General features: G+C 36.4%; 1 protein-coding gene across 4 annotated transcripts in view; it reads left to right on the top strand.

Annotated features, from left to right (window-relative positions):
* The window catches only part of LOC149816483 (J domain-containing protein spf31-like), a 103,536-nt gene that overhangs the window by 66,441 nt on the left and 14,382 nt on the right, over window positions 1-22,713 (top strand). For all 4 annotated transcript variants that reach the window (XR_016427761.1, XM_089988198.1, XM_089988199.1 and 1 more), the window contains exons 5-7: window positions 5,579-5,652; window positions 6,084-6,197; window positions 6,288-6,395. Coding sequence is in view for 3 of the 4 variants with exons in the window: in XM_089988198.1 (XP_089844324.1) it covers window positions 5,579-5,652; window positions 6,084-6,197; window positions 6,288-6,395 (296 nt within the window). In the remaining variant the exon portion in view is untranslated. The remainder of the gene's footprint in view (window positions 1-5,578; window positions 5,653-6,083; window positions 6,198-6,287; window positions 6,396-22,713) is intronic.

Here is a 22,713-nt window from a genome sequence, read left to right as displayed (position 1 = left end):
AGAAAAGAAAGTCAGGCAGGGCATCGCCCTCTGACCGTCGGTCAAAAAAGAGAGGCGGCAAGGGTGTGCCCCTGCTCATAGAAATCAGAGAAGCGACTGGGGGTGAGACCCTGCCTGCCGACAACAGCGAGGCGGCAGAGGGCGAGCCCTTGCCTGCCGAGAACCAAGAGGCGGCAAGGGGCATCACCCCTGCCTGCCCAAAAGTCAAAGGCTGATAGGGGCATCGCCCTTGCCTGCCAAAATAGAAGGGCGGCAGGGGCATCACCCCTGCCTGTCAGAATCCCAGAGGCAGCAGGGGTGAGCCCCTGCCTGCCGGGAACCAAGGAGGCAGCAGGGGACTAGCCCCTGCTTGTCGAGATCCAGAAAGTAGCAGGGGCATTGCCCCTGCCTACCGGGAATGTCCAGGTGGCAGGGCGAGCCCCTGCCTGTCGGAGATCGAGAGGCGACAGGGGAACAAACCCCTGCCAGAGAGAGAGAGAGACCAACCTTCTGCCGTCCCCTTGGCAGGTCACAGAGGAGGGGCAAGGGCGGCAGGGGTCGCCGACCCTCAGGCAGGCCCCAAAGGAGAGGGAGGGTCGCAGGGGCCACAACTCCCCTGCCTGCTCTCCGGAAAACCTCAAGAGCGAGAGGGAGACGACAAGGGGGGGGGGGGGGGGGAGAAGGGAAGGGCATACCTGGGAGAAGCTCGGCGGCGTCGAATGTCGGCGGTGTTGTCGTGCGCAGGGAACGAGTGGAGAAGAGAGGAGACTCGAGAGGGAAGGGAGGAGGAGCACAGGGAGGTACCCTCCCCCTGCGTGCTCTTAAAGGCATGGGGGGGGCGCCGATTCAGGAAACCCCAAAGGGGTTTCCATTTCTGCAGAAGGAGGGAGGGTAACGACACTGGCGGGGTGCGACGCATAGGGGAGAGGGTTTGTTTTAAAAATCCTCCCCCTGCGTCAGGTTTTAAAACCCTAACGAGAACGGGCTCGGGTCGGGTCCAGACCTGACCCGGGTCTGATATATATATATATATATATATATATATATATATATATATATATATATATTTACGTGGGTTTTACAAAAGGGCCAAAGACACACACAAAGGTGTGTATAAACACCTCTTGTCTACATATAATGACACTTAAAACTAGTGTATCAACGACTAGAACAAGAGCATAATGCCAATAAAGGGCAAAAAATCACATACGAAGGTGTGAATAAACAACTCTTGTCTACATATAATGACACTAATGATCAAAACCAACAATGGGCTAAAAATCACACACGAAGGTATGAATAAACATCTCTTATCTACATATAATGACACTTAAAAACAAGTGTATCAGCAACTAGAATAAGAGTACAAATCCAACAATGGGTTAAAAATCACACACGAAGGTGTGAATAAACATCTCTTGTCTACATATAATGACACTTAAAAATAAGTGTATCAATGAGTAGAACAAAAGTATAAAGCCAACAATGGGCTAAAAACACACATGAAGGTGTGAACAAACATCTCTTGTCTACATATGATGACACTTAGATAAGAGGCATAAAAATGAGAAGACACCCGAGGTAAGAAGGCTTGTAATGGACACACTAATGCAATTAAAAAATATCAATTTAGACGATATTTTGAAATACCATGGTTTCAAAAATTAGATATCCATCAAAGATACACATAATTAAAAGCATCCATAATAAAAACAATGGCAAAAAAGAAATGAGTGTTTTAATACACTCGCAATCAAAGATCACATAACTGTTAGTTAGAATCAAACTACAAGTTGACAATCTAAAATGACATAAAACGAGGTGCACACAACTCACCCCAACAAACATCTCTGATTCAACAATAATAAGACCAAGAATATTGATGCATCATATAAAAGTCTGTGATGGACAACACAAATGCCATAAAAAAACAATAAATACTCACATAAATCATTTTTCAAATAGGTAAGTTCATAAAAGGAACCGATATGAAAATACAATTTCAAATCGAAAAAACCAATAATGGTAGATGACCAATCTTAGAAAAAGTGCAATCATATGCATAACAATATGTCTCTTGACAACCTTTTGAATAAACAAAAATCATGCTTAACATAATCAATTCGTAAAGATGAAGTCATAAATTCACCGATCAAGGAATAGATCCACTAGGGCACGTTACATACAAAAGATCTAATAATTTTTAAAGAGAAGACAATAACATATTGTCTTAAAAATAAGTCTTTTAAAACAAAAGTCTACTATGAGACATAAGAAAATAATACATATAAAGTTTTTAGAAGAATTTTTTACAATTCTAAAAGTAAGCATTACTACCAATCATGAAAATAATCTAATAACTCATAGTTATATAGAAGCTATGAAATTATACCAAACATTATTTATAATGCAATCTATTTTGTGTCAAATTATACTATGACATATTTTTAGAGAAAAATGAGTTTAACATTATAAAATGTATTCAAAGCATCCAATGCAAGATTTATTTTCTATATAAAAGTCGAATAGGGATGAACACAAATATCTAAGATCATTCTCAAGCCTAATCAATCGAGAATTTTTTTCAAAGAATTAGTTTTGCATAATAAGGAAAACATCTTAAAGTTAACCATTGTAATGAGATATGCAGAAATACAAATTACAAGGATAACATAAGAGGGTTCAATAAAGAACCAAATATCACAAGCACATAAAGTGCAAAATTCATAAAAACCCACTAAGGGGTAAATGCCAAAAGGCAAAAGAAGAATATTATTGAGGGAAAAAAGTGAGAGAACCATTGAAATCACATAAAATATGAATATGTCAATATGCAAAAATATCCACGATATTACCAAAGAGTTAAGAAAAACATGATGACATAAGATGTACATCATACAAGTTTCTAAAATTTTCATAAAATTCATATAATATACCTAAAAGTCATATTTTAACATATGCCTAGAACTATTAATTTCGATAAAAATCAAATGCATACAACAAAGGAATTAGCCATATGAAAAGCACAATATTTAAGATTTTTAAAGGAAAATCATCTATTCTTATAAAATATAATTTTATGATGATATGCATAATTAAAACAAATATTTTATGAAAATATGCTTACGCATGAGATTTAATAATTACTTTAAAAAACCTATTCATTTTTAACATATTTAACAAGAGGCTACTATTTAAAATAGAGATACATATATGTAAATGAGATAAATAAAGACACAATACATGAGATACAAATAGAGATACATAAATGAGATAAATAATACAAAAGACACTTTAAAAAATATGAGATACATACCGGGTAAGAACTTTTCTTGAATCCAAGCCACACAATTTTGAGTGGCACGTTTTTTGAGGCGGCCATCGTGATGATGCAATACACGATCTTTTCTCCTAGAGACCTTGCTCTGATACTATATAAGGAAATAGGTAGAAGTGTAACCCAAGAATGCGTAAGCATTCACAAAGTTCAATAATGGACAAGCACTACGACAATCAAACAAGAAGTCCACAAAGGGACAATATAAAAGCATAAAAAGGCTACACAAGCATGAAAAAAATATTATGGAATATTTATTGAAATGAGACTTGAAAAAGGCATACAAATACAAGGGGGATAACCCCATATATATACAAGAGAGAGGACCCAAGGGGGGGCTCCCATATATGTGTTGGAGCCCCTCCACCGGTCATATTTATGACCGTTGGAGGGGCCCAACGTCTATATGGTGGGCCCCTCAATGCATAAAAGACAAAATAAAAAAAACAAAAAAATAAAAATAAAAATACAAAAAGAATAAAAACATATTAAAAAAATGAATATGCGAGAAATGATAAAAAGACTATTTTGCCCCTATCGGGTATTACAAAAGAATTACATATTTTTTATATATATAGACATACGTATACAACAACAACATCAACTACGCCTTCATCCCAAAACAATTGGGGTCGGCGATATGAACCAACAAAGAAAATCATTCTGGGTCTTCCACATGAATCCTTCTCCTCCAATCATTTCTATCCAATGCCATGTCCTCGATGAGGATCAAAGCATTCATATCCTTTTCTATCATCTCCATTCAAGTCTTCCTGGGCCTACCCCAACCTCTTTTAACTAATATATTTTCGCATTTCACCATCCTTCTAACTGAAGCATCATTAGGCCTTCGCCGAATATGTCCAAACCACCGTAAACGATTCTCTCTCATCTTATTTTCAATGGGTGCAACGCCTACCTTCTAACGTATCTCCTCGTTCCGAATCTTATCTTTTATTGTATTTCCACACATCCATCTAAGCATACGCATCTCAGCTACACTCATTTTTTGAATATGATGTCTCTTGGCAGCCCAACATTTCGTACCATATAGTAAAGCGGGCCTAATAGTCATCCTATAAAACTTTTCCTTGAACCGCAATGGCATTCTACGATCGCACAACACTCCGGTTGCACTTTTCCATTTCATCCACCCAACCTTTATCCTATTAGTCATACCCTATGAATATAAACCAATAGACATACATATGTATATATATATTTTTAACAGGTATGACATTGTAATTTCAAAAAATGTGGGTGCGGGGACACGGATATATATATATATATATATATATATATATATCACATAAATACCAAATAAACTGAATATAATCTAAATATATATGTTATATACTGAAAATATAATTTTAAATTGAATACAAACTTGTATGTACGGAGGGTAAAATGGCGTGTCTAGGTGTTGATGTGTGTCGACATGGGGACACGCATGTCGACACGACTACGGAGGGCAAAATGGAGTGTCCATGTGACATAGCTCCTAGCCATCCATAAGATGTTGAACTAATGGGATACTCTATACATCATGTTGGTTATTGTATTACTCTTGGCTAAAGTCTAGCACGACATAAGTTCTTCTACTCATGAATAAGGATAGGCTATATTTCTTGCTTGATTTAACCTTTATTTTTTAACAGGATCTTTATCAAAGTTCATTGCATAGTAAATAATTATTTCTGAAACAAGGTCATGCCTCTCTACGCAATCAAAATCAATTTCTTAACCTGCATATTAGAGGATTTTATAGACCAGATACTATTTATTTACTTTTCTGTCAATAGAAGATTCTTGGTATAAATACAAGTTAATAATTGTGGTTACTACTTGAAACTGGTGCATGCTGTTTGCTACTGCATTTGAGAACTATCTGGGAAAGACTTCATTAAATTGACGAGACATCAAATAATCTCTGTTAAACAATTTCTCTAACAGTACCTTGCAGGTCAGACCATTCTGTGAAAGTTTTCTGTTTCTTTCTGTTGATCAAGCGTATGGTGTATAATGAAAGACAATACCAACACATGATCATGTCGCTAGATTTATTGTGTGATTCAGGAAAGGAAGATATTTTAGTTCAGTTTTGAAGATTTTGTCTAGTCCACTTTATCAGTTTCTCTATCATTGCATGTCAACTAATTTAGTCTGTTGCTATTAAAATATCCACTAGAACAAGATGAAAGAAGACTAATATTGCTTTATTGGAAGGTTTGATCTAAGAAATGTCTGTTTGATGAACTACAGAGGAACTCAGAGCACATCGGAAGAAGCAATTGAAAAAAGATACTGCTTCTAAGATAAAATCACTGGTTGATAAGGTAATGCTATGTCCATAATTTGCCAGGAAATAGATGTATGTGTAGGGTACCTAGTCACATGTTCTGGCCTTTTTGGTATCAAATATAATTTCAATCTCATGATTTAAATGTTAAAATAGTTTTTTTAGAGAATGTCATGACTTCATTTCTAGATTTTGTTGTGTCTGTTGGAGAGAGAGAGAGAGAGAGAGAGAGAGAGAGAGAGAGAGAGAGAGAGAGAGAGAGAGAGAGAGAGAGAGAGAGAGAGGCATTTGATCTCTTACAAGCTGTGTGTGTTGTATTCCATTATTGACTAATATTTCCATGTTGTCCCTGCCTCTTTCATATATGCACGTTATGTCCTTTGTTTCACTTTTTTTTTGTTTCTTTTTCTCTACATGCAGTTGTTTCCATAGCTTGTTAATAAAACATCTGGTTGACCTGTGATTTAGGGAAAGTACGAACAGCAGTATGAGCAGTCAGGAGAGTTTCAGAAACTATTAAAGCAGAAAGTGCAAGAAATATTAACGGAAAAAGAATGGCGGAGGAGGAAAATGCAAATGAGGGTGCTGTATTGATTTTTTTCTAACCAGTTTGTACATCTGGCTAGTTAAGCATGTCTTAACAACATTGCTGCATATGCTTTTTCTTTCTAGATATCCGAAGAAGAAGGAAGATTAAAAAAAGATGAAGAAGAATCAAAAGAGATGTGGAAACGAAAGCGTGAACATGAGGAACAATGGGAAGGCACACGAGAAGAAAGGGTTTGTATAGTTTCCTGTTCTAAGTGAATTGAAGTTGCTTTTCTACTACATTTTTGTTCATTTTTGGTGCAAGATTTTCCAGTCTTTCTGCATATTCTCCCTCACACCTCACTCAGCTATGCTAACTTCAATCCAAAAACATCTCTTTGCTATGCATTTGCTCTAAGCTCTACTCCTTTGACTGATTGTTCACAAGCTCACTTTTTCTAAGTAATGTGGAAGAGGATCAAAACATGCCATTGAAGTCTCTACAGAGAATGAGATAGGCTGTCAAGAATGTAGAGGTGGCTGAATGTAGAGCAGTCCACTCCTACAACGTTTGATCAGTAGATTCACTTCAGAGAATGGTCAAGGGAGCCTTGCAGCTTCCAAGCCACTGCACTAGATGCTTACATAGTCGGTCCATCATGCCTCTGTTCTATACTAACTAACGTCAGTCCCTCAAATGCCTCAACTAGACGTCTAGTCTTGTAGCCTATAGTGTATAGAAAAAGCGAAACAACTGTAATGAAACAGGCGAAAGTGCAAAACACAATGTGTTAAAATGTAAAACTGTACATATATATATATAATAATATTATATTATTATATATATAAATATATTTTTCATTTCTTTCTTTTCTGTAATTTTTTTCCTTTATTTTTATTTTTTGTCTTTATGTCATCTAGTCCAGTTTGAACTAGAATGACTGTTGCTAGTCAAGTCGTGTCCAGACTTGACTAGCAATAGAGCTGTTGGACTGACACAGTAAAGGGGTGCAGCCCCTCTTGTATTTTAATTCCAATGCTTCTTAAGCAATTGTTTTTTCATATCAATAAAGAATACATTTTTATTTTTATTTTGTCTCTAGTTATACCATTTTTAAGGGTTATGCTTTAGTGTCATTCTTGACACTTGCCCTTGTGAATCTAAGCTCGTGTTTCGAAGATCCCCATTTCATTTCATGGTATCAGAGCCGCGGAAGTACTAAATCTTGAGGAAAAGTTGTCTCGGTTTCCGTGCCCATTTTGCAAAAGTGTTCGCCACTTGAAGAGAAGTGTTTTATCACTTCATTGGGGAAGATTTCACATCTTGTTGTATTGTTTTTTCTTCTTTCTTTTTCATTTTCCTTCTTGTTTCTCTTCTATCCCTATTCTTTCTCTCCTTGTAATCGATGAAAGACAGTGATAAAGTCACCATCATGCCTATGAAACTAAGCGATATGAACTATGTAACATGGGCTTCAATCATGAAGCACCATATATGGGGAAAAGGCCTATGGGGGATTGTGGATGGTTCTGATTCGGAACCTAAGTTATCTCTTACTAAAAAAGAAGGAGATAAAGAGGTCCCTCTATCGGAAGAAGAGAAAATCAAGGTTGTTGCCTCATACGAGAAGAAATGGAAAGAATGGAGAATATCTCATGCGAAGATAATGTCATTGCTTATCAATAGCGATGAAATTAAAAAATGCTCAAGTCTTGCCAAATTTGATCATGCTGATAAGGCATGAGAATATCTTAAGAATATGTTTTCCTTTAAAGATATTGCACACGTGTGCAACCTCCAAGAAAAAGTTCGAATGATGACACAAGGAGACAAAACTATTCGTGAATATTACAATGGTTGTATGAACTTTGGGAAAATCTTTCCCTTTTAGAACCAAAGTGGCATTGTGTCGAAGACATCGAGCTTCGTCAGAAACAACTCGATGTTGAACATTTTTACCAGTTTATCACTGGATTAAGGCCGAAATTTGAAACCACTAAATCGACCCTACTTCACCGGGGAAAAATTCCTTCTATTGTTTAAACTATTGAAGAGTTAACAATGGAAGAAAATCATCTCCGGAAAGGTTCTTCAAAAATTGAAGATGATTCTGTTTTAGCCGTGTCTAGACCAGGGAATCATGTTCGATCATATAAGCCTCCTCACTTTAACCGACAAAATGGTGACTATGATAAGAAGAAAGTTATTTGTCATCACTGTCATGAACCGGGACACTACAGGCCACAATGTCTCAAACTTAAGGAGCTGAGAGAAAAAAGAGTTGCAATTGCTGGATCAGAGCCTAAAGATCAGGATGCAGCAGTTTCCCTGGCCCAACTAATGGAGATTTTTCAGCCTCTCATCAAAGGTGCCTCTTTCTCATCTGAAGCTTCAACCGGCGCAGCAACCTCATCTTTTTCTGATCCAGGTAAAATTTCTTGGCTCCTTGACTCTGGTGCATCTTTTCATATGACCCCAAATAATCAAAGTCTATCCAAATGTGTTAAAAATAAAACAAGTGTGTCAAAGGTCTTTACTGCAGATAGGACTTCTCTTGAAATAGAAGGAATAAAAAATTTTGAAAAAATTTATAAAACAAAGGAATTTTTTATTTCAGAAATTAGACATGTTCCCAAATTAAATTTAAATCTTTTATCTGTATCTCAAATTTCTGATTATGAGTGTAATATTTCCTTTTCTTCTCATGATTGTTGGGTACATGATCGCCAGTCAGGCAAGCTGATTCGGGAAAGCCATAGAGAATGAGGACTCTATTACATGGATTTTTTGAAAATGCCGAAGAAAGTTTTTTGTTATAATATTCAAAAAATAGAGTTGGAACTATGGCATAAGAGACTTGGTCACCCACGTATAGCCAAAATCCAACATTTTTCAAATCTAGGGAAATTTTGTAACTCTAAGTCATTTGATTATAAAGATTGTATTCTCGGCAAAATGAAAAGATTACCATTTTAGAACAGAACCTTTTTCTCTTCAAGACCACTTGAATTAATACACTCGGATGTTTGGGGTCCTGCACCAGTAATTTCTAAAGGAGGATTTGTTTACTATGTTATTTTTGTCGATGATTTCTCCCGACATACGTGGATTTACTTTCTCAAACATAAGTCTGAAGTATTTTCATACTTTCAAATTTTTCATAATATGGTTAAAAACAAGTTTCAAAATGATATTACTATTTTTCGCACAGATTCAGGGGGAGAGTTTTTATCCACGAATTTTCAAAATTATCTTAAATTGCATGGCATCACGCATCAAAGATCTTGTCTTTATACACCTCAACAAAATGGACTGGCAAAACGAAAACATCGCCATATTATAGAAACCACTAAGACTTTATTAATAGCAAATCAAGTCCCGAAAGACTTTTGGGCAGAAGCTGCCTTAACTGCCACCTATCTCATTAATAGGATGTCATCTTCTTCCTTACAAAATATCACTCCCATTGAAAAACTTATGAACATTTCTCCATACTACTCTAGACTAAAAATGTTTGGGTGCAAATGTTTCATATTTACTGACAAAAATGATAAACTTTTCCCTCGTGCAATTCCCTGTGCCTTTTTAGGATATGCTGAAAAACAGAAAGGTTATAAATGTTTTGACTTCAAAAATAATAGATTATATGTGTCTAAAAATGTTTCCTTTCTTGAAAAGGAGAGCTTCTTTACAACAACAAACAACAACAACTACACCTTCATCTCAAAACAATTGGGGTCGGCGATATGAACCAAAAAAGAAAATCATTCTGGGTCTTCCACATGAATCCTTCTCCTCCAATCATTTTTATCCAATGCCATGTCCTCGGTGAGGTTCAAAGCATTCATATCCTTTCCTATCACCTCCATCCATGTCTTCCTAGGCCTACCCCGACCTCTTTTAACTAATATATTTTCCCATTTCTCCATCCTTCTAACTGGAGCATCATTAGGCCTTCGCCGAATATGTCCAAACCACCGTAAACGATTCTCTCTCATCTTATTTTCAATGGGTGCAACGCCTACCTTCTTACGTATCTCCTCGTTTCGAATCTTATCTTTTATTGTATTTCCACACATCCATCTCAGCATACACATCTCAACTACACTCTTTTTTTGAATATGATGTCTCTTGGCAGCCCAACATTTCGTACCATATAGTAAAGCGGGTCTAATAGTCATCCTATAAAACTTTCCCTTCAACCGCAATGGCATTCTACAATCGCACAACACTCCAGTTGCACTTTTCGATTTCATCCACCCAACCTTTATCCTATGATTTACATCTCCATCAATTTCTCCATACTTTTGAATGATAGATCCCAAATATTTGAAACAATCATCCACCGGTATTTCTTGCTCACCAAGCTTCAGTACACTCCCATCACTACTTCGTTGCTTACTAAACCGACATTCCATGTATTCTGTCTTACTCTTACTCAACTTAAAACCTCTTGCTTCCAATGTCTCCATAATTCTAACTTAACATTAACCCCAACTCTAGACTCATCAATCAAAACAATATCATCAGCAAACAACATACACCACGACACATTTTCTTGAATTGATCTCGTAAGCTCATCCATCACTATAGCAAATAGGAAAGAGCTTAAAGCAGATCCTTGATGTAACCCAACCGTTATAGGAAAATTGGTTGTCACCCCTCCACAAGTGCGGACATTGGTTACTACTCCTTCATACATATCCTTAATTATACTAATATACTTGAGAGAAATACCTTTCTTCATCATTATCCACCAGAGAACGTCCCTAGGTACTCTATCGTATGCCTTCTCCAAATCAATAAAAACCATATGCAAATATTTGTTCTTCTCTTTATTTTTCTCAATAAGTTGTCTAAGAAGATGTATAACTTCCATAGTAGGAGAACTTCTTTGATTTTAGAAAATTAAAAGACGTCACTGAGTACTCCTTTTTGCTAGATCTAACATCAACATTTGATGAATATGACCTTGACTGTAACTTTGATGATGATCAAAGAATTATTCATCTTAATGTTGAAAATGAAGAAGTTTATAGAGATACTAGTATTCAATATTCCAGGGGACAAGAGTCTAATCCTCCATGTGCACTTGAAAAATATTCTAACATTCCAACTAGACATCATCTAGAGTCTCGAGGCCTCCAAGAAAGTTTGTATCATACGAGTCTTTCTCACCCACATATAGGTCAGTTATTGCATTAATTCACTCATATGAAGAACCATGCACATATTTTCAAGCAAAAAATGATATCAAATGGATAGAAGCCATGAAAGCTGAATTAGATGCACTTGAAAAGGCTTCTATATGGAATATTCAAGATCTTCCTCCAGGAAAGAAAATTATAGGATGTCGATGGGTTTATAAAATTAAAATCAAGAGTGATGATACTCTTGAAAGATGTAAAGCTCGTTTAGTAGCCAAAGGTTATGCCCAAGAATATGTGATTGATTATAAAGAAACCTTTGCTCCGGTGGCTCGTATGACAATTGTCTGAACCATAATTGTCTTTGCTTATATAAAAAAATGGTCTATTTTTCAAATTGATGTCAAAAATGTCTTTTTAAATAAAAAGCTAGTTGAAGAAGTATACATGAAACCTCCTCCTGGTCTAAGTATTCCTAAGGCTAAAGTCCGCTTAGAAAAAGTTCTTTATGGACATAAACAAGCACAAAAAACTTGGTATGATAGGTTTAGTCGTGTTATGATTGATACTGGTTTTCAATTCTGTTTAACTGACACTGCTTTGTTTATTAAGAATTCTGATGCAGGGATCATTGTGCTTCTTCTCTATGTGCATGATATGATCATCGCCAGAAGCGATAAATAGAGAGTTGAAACAATCAAAACACTTCTTAAATCTCATTTTGAAATGACTGATTTGGGCTTGTTGAGATATTTTTTAGGCATTGAAGTTGCTTATTCTCCTAGAGGATATTTATTATCTAAGACTAAATTTGCTTTTGATATTGTTTTCAGGTCTGGTATTACTGATAATAGGAAAGTTGACACTCCAGAAGTTGTTAATGTTAAAATGAAGATTGATGATGGAGAACTTCTTGCAGACCCTACTCCTTATAGACAGCTTGTCGGGGCACTTTCCTATCTATCCATTACCAGACCAGATATAGCATATGTTGTTCACATAGCAAGTTAATTTCAACATGCTTCTACTTCTGTTCATATGGTAGCAGTCATGCGTATTATCCGATACATCAAGTCCTCTCTTTCACGAGGACTTTTTTTTATCTTCCTCCTCTTCTCTTGATTTAATTGTATATACTGATGCTGATTGGGGAGATGATCTCAATAACAAACACTCAACCACTGGCTTTTGTGTCTTTTTAGGGGAATCATTGATCTCATGGAGGTGTAAAAACCAGCAGAAGGTATCTCTCTTATCCACCGAAGCTGAATACAAAGCCATGACAACCACGACCATGGAAGTAGTTTGGCTCCGACGACTGCTTGCTGACATGGGAGCTGAAGCAATAAAGATTTCACAAATGTGTTGTGACAACAAAAATGTGATCTATATTGTCAATAATAGAACATTCCACGAACGCACCAAACACATCGAAATGGATTGTCACTACATCAGAGAGGAATATCTACACGGGATAATTGATCTGCCATATGTCACTTCAGAATATCAGTTAGCAGACTTCTTTACAAAGCCTCTCGCTGCTCCTCGATTTCACTTTCTCTTAGACAAACTTCCGCTCATTGTACCGTAAGTTTGAGGGGGAGTGTTAAAATGCAAAACTGTATATATATATAATACTATTATATTATTATATATATATATATAAATATATTTTTCATTTCTTTCTTTTCTGTAATTTTTTTCCTTTATTTTTATTTTTTGTCTTTATGTCATCTAATTCAGTTTGAACTAGAATGACTGTTGCTAGTCAAGTCATGTCCAGACTTGACTAGCAATAGAGTTGTTGGACTGTGTCCAACAACTCTATTGAGTCCTCTTTCAGCTGTGTATATAAAGGGGTGCAGCCCCTCTTGTATTTTAATTCCAATGCTTCTTAAGCAATTGGTTTTTCATATCAATAAAGAATACATTTTTATTTTTATTTTGTTTCCAGTTATACCCTTTTTAAGGGTTATGCTTTAGTGTCATTCTTGACACTTGCCCTTGTGAATCTAAGCTCGTGTTTCGAAGATCCCCATTTCATTTCACAATGTGCACAAGCACAAACACAAGTCCACTAAGGGACAATACAAAAGCCAAAGCAAATACAATAGCAAGAGTGCATACAAAAGCCACAAGAGGCCAACAAGAGAACACATGGTAAAAAATATTGATCTTTATTCACTAACAATGCTTAGCAAAAAGCATGGCACAAAAGAGGGGCAAACAACCCATGCATATACAAGAGAGTGGGCCTTGGGGAGCTCCCAAAGTGTCATTGAGAGCTCCCAACGACTCTATGGTCTTTTGATCATAGAGCCCTTATACAAAATGAAAAAGGCAAAAAACAAAAATAAAGAAAATAAAAAATGTAAAAGGATAAATCTATCCCTAATGGACAGAACCTATACAAGTGTAAAATAACCAAATTACCCTTGATATATATATATATATATATATATATATATATATATATTAACACCCTCCTCAAACTTACGGTGTGATCACCGAAAGTTTGTTAAGGAAAAAATGAACCAAGGTATAGGAAAAGCTTTTGTGAAGAAATCTGCAAGCTGATATTTTGAAGTAACATATGACAACTCCAAAGGCCCTCTCAGGTATTCATCACGTACATAATGACCGTCCATCTCAATGTGCTTTGTGCGTTCATGGAAGATGTGATTGCTTTCAATGTAAATTGTGCTTTTATTGTCACAACACATTTTTGAAGATTTGCAAATGACCACACCCTTATCTCTGAAAAGATTCTTTAGCCATACAAGCTCCATAGTTGTCGTAGTCATTGCAAATACTCAACTTCAATAGAGGATAATGAAACTTTTTATTGCTTCTTGTACCTCCAAGAAATCAAAGAATCTTCTAAAAAGACACAAAAGCCAATTGTTAAGATTCTATCATTAGGGGTTTCACCCCAATCTGGATTAGTATAGACAATTAAATCTAAAGAGTAAAATGATATAAAAAAATCCCTTTAGTTATGAAATTTTTAATGTATCTGACAATCCTTAAAATTACACTCATACCCAGAGGGTAAATTTTGTCGCAAATAAAGTTTGTTGCTGATATTTGTTTTAAGTCAGAGATTTCGGATGACAAGAAGGTGGGGACTCCTGAAGTTGTCAATGCAAAACTAAGACTAAAAGATGGGAAACTGCTTGAAGATCCTACACCATACAAACAACTTATTGGATCCCTCACTTACTTGTCTATCACCAAACTAGATATAGCCCATGTTCATTTAGCGAGTCAATTCTAACACGCTCCAATTACTATCAGACATATCAAAGTTTTTCTTTTAAATAGTTTTTATTTCGTCAACTGTCTTTCTGTCATTTCCGGTGATTATCATATCATCTACATATAACAAAAGTACAACAATGTTAATATTGTATTCTTGACAAAAAAAGTAGTGTTAGTATAACAAAATCGGTAACTCAAAGGTCATAACAATATTGAATCTATCATACCAAGCCTTAGGGGCTTGCTTAAGTCCATACAAAACCTTTTTTAGTCTAAGAGTTCTACCTTTTTCAATATCAAACCCCGACAGAGGTCCATGTAAACTTCTTCATTAAGTTCTTCATTGAGACAAACATTTTTGACATCTAATTGGTAAATAGGACACTTTTGGATAAAGGCAACGACTATTAGGGTTCTAACACTAGTTATTCTAGCTACCGACACAAAAGTTTCTTCATAATCAATTTTGTACTCTTGAGAGTATTCTTTAGCTACTAACCTAGATTTGTATCTTTTTAGAGTTCTAATACTCTTAGTTTTGACCTTAAATATCCATCTACATCCTATGGGTTTCTTTCCTAAAGGTAAGCTTAACTACCTTCAAGTGTTGGCCTTACAAGGGGCTCCTAGTTCTATATTCATGGTATCAATCCAATGGGGATAGTTTTTTGCTTCATTATAATGTGACTGCTCATAATAGAAACAAAGTGCTATTTAACAAGCTCTATAGTTTGGATAAAAGGATTCACTCAAACCTATTTGGTGAAATGGGAACTCATTTTGATCTCCCAAGTGTTGACTCTTCTATGGGTAAGCCTTGTGAATATTTTTCAAGAGCACATGGTTGGTCTCTTTGCTCATGCCGGGTATAGACTTGTATATCATGATCTCAACCAAGTTATCATGACTACACGATGACTAAATTACCATTAACATCATGATATCCATTATGAACATCATTATCTAAAGAGTTATCACAAATAGAATTACCATCATCATGATTTATTTCATAATTATTCGGTTTATAAGAGCCATGTTCTTCCTTTGGCAAAAGATCAAACAGAAAGGAATAGTCTACTTCTTTGTTATTCTTTTTATCAAAATCATTCTCATTTCCAAGAAAGTCACATCCTTAGAAGCATATAATTTATTGTTTTTAAATTCAAAGCACATATAACCTTTTTTATTCTCTCCATATCCGACAAAGACATATTCTTTGGCTTTTGGAGATGATTTATCATTTTTATGAGTAAGAAAAAAACATTTGCAACAAAAAATCCGTAATCGCTTTAAATCGGGTGTCATGTTAAATAATTTTTTGAATGAAGATATATTTTGTAAGGATGATGAAGGCATTCTACTTATCAAATAAGTTGAGGTCAAAACGTTTTTGACCTAAAACTTTTTAGGAATATCTTTAAAAATAAGTAGGGTTCTAGTAGTTTCTATGATAGGCTTATGTTTTCTTTCTGCTAACCTATGTCACGGGGATTCAGCTAGCAGGGTGCCGCACCCGGGTCGACGCGACGTGACGCGGGTGCGGTCAAACTGACCCTGGGTGTGGTTAACGCACCGAGGGTCATTTTGGTCTAATTTTTCAGACTTAAAAAAAAATTTGCCAAGAATATTTTTTTTAATATATGTCACAGGGATTCTCCAACTAGGTGTCACACCCGCACCCGCACCCGATGCGGTCAACCTGACCCTGGGTGTAGTCAACGCACCAAGGGTCATTTATGTCCAACTTTTGGACTATATATATATATATTTGCCGCACCCCCTCACCCGAGTTTTTTGGAAGTGCCGCATCCCCGCACCCATGTGACATAGCCGCTAACCCATTTTGTTAATGGTTCTAAGGCATGATATTTGATGACAAATACCATTTTGTTTTAAATAATTTTGAAAATCTTTTGACATATTCTCCACCCGAATCGGGCCTAAACTTAGAAATATTACTTTGAAATTGATTTTTAACAATCATGTGAAATTCTTTAAAAAATGAGAATACATTGGATTTGAAGTTTAGAAAGTATATCCATACATATCTAGTAAAATCATTAATGAATACAACATAATACGAGTAGAACCTTTAGACATGACCGGTGATGGCCCCCATACATCCGAATGCACTAACTCAAACTGTCTCTTAGAAATAAATGTTCTATTTGGAAAATGTATTGATTTTATTTTCTCAAGAATGCAATATTTGCAAACAATATCTTTTCAATTTCAATTTTTTTCTACAAAAGGGAAAAGATACATTTGTGATAAGCTTGGATGTCCAAGTCGTTTATGCCAGGTTACAATATCCTTATCTTGGATATAATTACAAAAAAAAAATAGATGAAAGGGATAAGAAATCCATGAATTAGAGATCACTCCTGTGGCCTTGCCCAATCATCTTCTATGACTGGAGATCCTGCATGGAGCAACCCTTAAGATGAGAAGAAGATTTTGCATCCATGGTCGAAAAATTGGAAACCGGAAAAAGATTTAAATTTAATTTGGAAACAACTCCAATTTTTGGAACAAAGAATTTTTGAGAAATTTTAGAATTTAAAGTTCCAATACTTTTGATTTTTAAAGATGTCCCATCGGCAGTTGAAACATATGATAAATTTGAGTTAGTGCATATATCTGAAAGGACATTCTCACGAGGAGTCATGTGGAAAGCGGCACTAGTGGTTGAAGATGATGTCTTCAGAAATTGTTACAATGCCTATGTTAATTGATTGATGGTGTCTTTAAGATCTCTATTTTTGCTTGTCTCTTCACCATTTTTGGGTGTGAATTCTTCAATTTGAAGTCACCTTGTTTTTGAGCTTTGGACACACCAACTTGATATGACCCAATTCATTACAATAGTGGAAAATTATCTTTCTTGATCCTCCATTGTTGTATTGCCTCCCGAAATGCATAGGCTTGTATGTCTATGTCCTCATGTTGTCAGGTTTAGCCACTGCCAACACTTCATCTTCTCCTTTGGTCATTCTAAGACAAGTTTCTTCTTGGCATATTTCGGCAAGAGCCTCATTTAGAGGCATAGGGGAGGATCTATGAAGAATGGAAGATCTAACTTGTTCAAACTCCGGTCGTAGATCATGCAAAAATTGGAAAAAGTGTTTTTTCTCCATTTGTTCCCTTCTAAGTTCTATATCTGCGACAAATTTTCACTTAGGTTCAAGGAGTGCTAACTCATCTCATAAAGGAGATAAGACACTAAATAGTCTCGGACACTCATGTCCCCTTCTTTAGTAAATCTAATATTCTTTTGCAAGAAATATTGTCTTGCAATATCTTTTTGGGTATACATACCCTTAAAAAAGGACCATGCTTCATTTGCCTTTATAAACTTAGCAATGTTGGCATATATCTTAATTTCACGTTATTCATAAACCATGATAGGATTTCGGCATGGTTGCTTTCTCAGTTTTCTACGTTCATTTGATATTCATATATAACTTTGGTTCGGTCTTTTCCTTCAAGAGCCTTCACTTGGTCTCCTTCAATCTTGGTGAGCTTTAGTTGAGGCTGGGAGTAGTGTCACTCACATACCCCTAAAGGTTTTTCTACTTGAGGTGGTTCTCTATTACGACATACCACATCATATAGTTATTTTCATTGAGTTTGAAAGATAGCTCAATCTTGACATCTTGCTCCATGATGAAGGTGAAGAGAGAGAGAGAGAGACGGAGGAAGATAGTCATGAACACACCAACCACAATCACCACAAGCACACGTTCCCTTGATCACCACGAGCAACTTATACCAAGGTTCCAGAACCCGAGATGCTCTAATACCATGTAATGAAACATGCAGAAGTGTAAAATACAATGTGCAAAAGCACAAACACAAGCCCACTAAGGGATAATACAAAAGCCAAAGCAAATACAATAGCACAAGAGTGCATACAAAAGCCACAAGAGAACACAAGAAGGTAAAAAATATGATATTTATTCACTAACAATGCTTAGCACAAAAGAGGGGTAAACAATCCCTATATATATACAAGAGAGGGGGCCTTGGAGAGCTCCCAAAGAGTTGTTGGGAGCTCCCAACGGCTCTATGGCCTTTTGACCATATAGCCCTTATAAAAAATGGAAAAGACAAAAACAAAAATAAAGAAAATAAAAAATATAAAAGGACAAATCTGTCCCTAATGGACAAAACCTATTACAAATATAAAATGATCAAAGTACCCCTGATGGGCATTGCCTATTACATCAATGTATATATACAACAACAACAACAACTACGCCTTCATACCAAAACAATTGGGGTCGGCGATATGAACCAAAAAAGAAAACCATTCTGGGTCTTCCACATGAATCCTTCTCCTCCAATCATTTCTATCCAATGCCATGTCCTCGGTGAGGTTCAAAGCATTCATATCCTTTCCTATCATCTCCATCCAAGTCTTCTTAGGCCTACGCCGACCTCTTTTAACAAATATATTTTCTCGTTTCTCCATCTTTCTAACTGGAGCATCAGTAGGCCTTCGCCAAATATGTCCAAACCACCGTAAACGATTCTCTCTCATCTTATTTTCAATGGATGCAATGCCTACATTCTTACGTATCTCCTCGTTTTGAATCTTATTTTTTATTGTATTTCCACACATCCATCTAAGCATACGCATCTCAGCTACTCATTTTTTGAATATGATGTCTCTTGGCAGCCCAACATTCCGTACCATATAGTAAAGCGGGCCTAATTGTCGTCCTATAAAACTTTGCCTTCAACCGCAATGGCATTCTCCAATCGCACAACACTCCAATTGCACTTTTTCATTTCATCCACCCAACCTTTATCCTATGATTTACATCTCCATCAATTTCTCCATACTTTTGAATGATAGATCCCAAATATTTGAAACAGTCATCCACCGGTATTTCTTACTCACCAAGCTTCACTACACTCCCATCACTACTTCGTTGCTTACTAAACATACATTCCATATATTTTGTCTTACTCTTACTTAACTTAAAACCTCTTGCTTTCAATGTCTGTCTCCATAATTCTAACTTAGCATTAACCCCAACTCTAGACTCATCAATCAAAACAATATCATCAGCAAACAACATACACCACGGCACATTTTCTTGAATTGATCTCGTAAGCTCATCCATCACTATAGCAAATAGGAAAGGGCTTAATGCAGATCCTTGATGTAACCCAACCGTTATAGGAAAATTAGTTGTCACCCCTCCACAAGTGCGGACATTGGTTACTACTCCTTCGTACATATCTTTAATTATACTAATGTACTTGAGAGAAACACCTTTCTTCATCATTGTCCACCAGAGAACATCCCTAGGTACTCTATCGTATGCCTTCTCCAAATCAATAAAAACCATATACAAATCTTTGTTCCTCTCTCTATATCTCTCAATAAGTTGTCTAAGAAGATGTATAGCTTCCATAGTTGATCTTCCAAGCATAAAACCAAATTGATTCTCCGATATCATGACAACCTTCCTCAACCTATACTCAATCACCATCTTCCAAAGTTTCATAGTATGACTCATGAGTTTTATACCACGATAGTTTGTGCAATCTTGTATATCACCCTTATTCTTATATAGAGGCACCAAAGTACTCTTCCTGCACTAATTAGGCATCTTATTTGTCCGCCAAATCTTGTTAAAAAGATTTGTCAACCATTCTAAACCTTTCTCAGCCAAGCATTTCCAAGCCTCGATAGGTATACCATCTGGGCCAACTGCCCTTCTTGATTTCATTTTCTTCAAAGCCTATGCAATTTCTTTCTTTTGAATCTTGCGCATGAAGTCACAATTCATCTCATGAAAAAGAATGGAGAAATCTCCAAGATCCTGAGCATGACTTCCATTAAATAGCTTATCAAAATAATCTTTCCATCTCTTCTTAATCTCCTCATCTTTGACTAAAACTCTTTGCGTCTCATCTTTGATACATCTAACCATACCCAGATCCCTCGATTTCCTATCTCTCATCTTTGCAAGCCTATAAATATCTTTCTCGCCCTCTTTGGTATTCAACTTGTCATAAACCTCCTTATATACCTTATCCCTCGCGTTTCGAACTATTTTTTTAGCTTCCTTTTTTGCTATAATATACTTCTCAAAATTCTCATTATCACGACTCTTAGATTTCTATAACTCTCTTTTAACCTTAATAGCTAATTTGACATCCTCGTTCCACCATGATGTATCCTTACCTAGCGGTGCACCGCCTTTAGACTCACCCAATACCTCCTTAGCCACCTTTCTCATGCCACCCGCTATCTTATTCCACATTGATTCTGAATCCTCCTCGAGACACCAATCAACTTCCTTAACTACCTGCTCTACAAACATTCCTTGTTTAGCTCCTTTCAGTGCCTACCACTTAATTCTAGGATCTATCCTATGTCTATCCCTTTTGCGGTATTTTCTAATTCTAAGATCTAAAATTAAGACTCTATGTTGTGTAGCTACACTTTCTTCCGGTATAACCTTACAATCGATGCAACAACTCCTATCTCTCTTTCTAAGTAGAAAAAAATCTATCTGACTCGTATTAACCCCACTTTTAAATGTTACTAGGTGAGACTCCCTCTTCCTAAACCAAGTGTTTGCTAAGATCATATCATAGGACAAACCAAAATCTAAAATCCTTTCTCCACTTTCGTTTTTTTCTCCTATACCATAGCCTCCATGGATACTCTCAAATCCATCCCTACTAATGCCTACATGTCCATTAAGGTCACCGCCGATGAAAAGTTTTTCTCTATAAGATATCCCTTGTACTACAACAACAACAACAACAACTACGCCTTCATCCCAAAACAATTGGGGTCAGCGATATGAACCAAAAAAGAAATTCATTTTGGGTCTTCCACATGAATCCTTTTCCTCCAATCATTTCTATCCAACGCCATGTCCTCGGTGAGGTTCAAAGCATTCATATCCTTTCCTATCATCTCCATCCAAGTCTTCCTAGGCCTACCCCGACCTCTTTTAACTAATATATTTTCCCATTTCTCCAACCTTCTAACTGGAGCATCATTAGGCCTTCGCCGAATATGTCCAAACCACCGTAAACGATTCTCTCGCATCTTATTTTCAATGGGTGCAACACCTACCTTCTTACGTATCTCTTCGTTCCGAATCTTATCTTTTATTGTATTTCCACACATCCATCTAAGCATCCGCATCTCAGCTACACTCATTTCTTGAATATGATGTCTCTTGGCAGCCCAACATTCCGTACCATATAGTAAAGCGGGTCTAATAGTCGTCCTATAAAACTTTCCCTTCAACCGCAATGACATTCTACGATCGCACAGCACTCCAGTAGCACTTTTCCATTTCATCCACCCAACCTTTATCCTATGATTTACATCTCCATCAATTTCTCCATACTTTTGAATGGTGGATCCCAAATATTTGAAATAATCATTCACCGGTATATCTTGCTCACCAAGCTTCACTACACTCCCATCACTACTTCGTTGCTTACTAAACCGACATTCCATATATTCAGTCTTACTCTTACTCAACTTAAAACCTCTAGCTTCCAATGTCTGTCTCCATAATTCTAACTTAGCATTAACCCCAGCTCTAGACTCATCAATCAAAACAATATCATCAGCAAACAACATACACCACGGTACATTTTCTTGAATTGATCTCGTAAGCTCATCCATCACTATCGCAAATAGGAAAGGGCTTAAAGCAGATCCTTGATGTAACCCAACCGTAATCGGAAAATTGGTTGTCACCCCTCCACAAGTGCGGACATTGGTTACTACTCCTTCATACATATCTTTAATTATACTAATGTACTTGAGAGAAACACATTTCTTCATCATTGTCCACCAGAGAACGTCCCTAGGTACTCTATCGTATGCCTTCTCTAAATCAATAAAAACCATATGCAAATCTTTGTTCCTCTCTCTATATCTTTCAATAAGTTGTCTAAGAAGATGTATAGCTTCCATAGTTGATCTTCCAGGCATAAAACCAAATTGATTCTCCGATATTATGACAACCTTCCTCAACCTAGACTCAATCACCCTCTCCCAAAGTTTCATAGTATGACTCATGAGTTTTATACCACGATAGTTTGTGCAATCTTGTATATCACCCTTATTCTTATATAAAGGCACCAAAGTACTCTTCCTCCACTCATTAGG

Source organism: Nuphar pumila, chromosome 14 (assembly GCF_984573655.1).
Source record: "Nuphar pumila chromosome 14, dmNupPumi1.hap1.1, whole genome shotgun sequence".
NCBI classification, from domain to species: Eukaryota; Viridiplantae; Streptophyta; class Magnoliopsida; order Nymphaeales; family Nymphaeaceae; genus Nuphar; species Nuphar pumila.
This window is presented reverse-complemented; position numbering and strand designations above follow the sequence as displayed.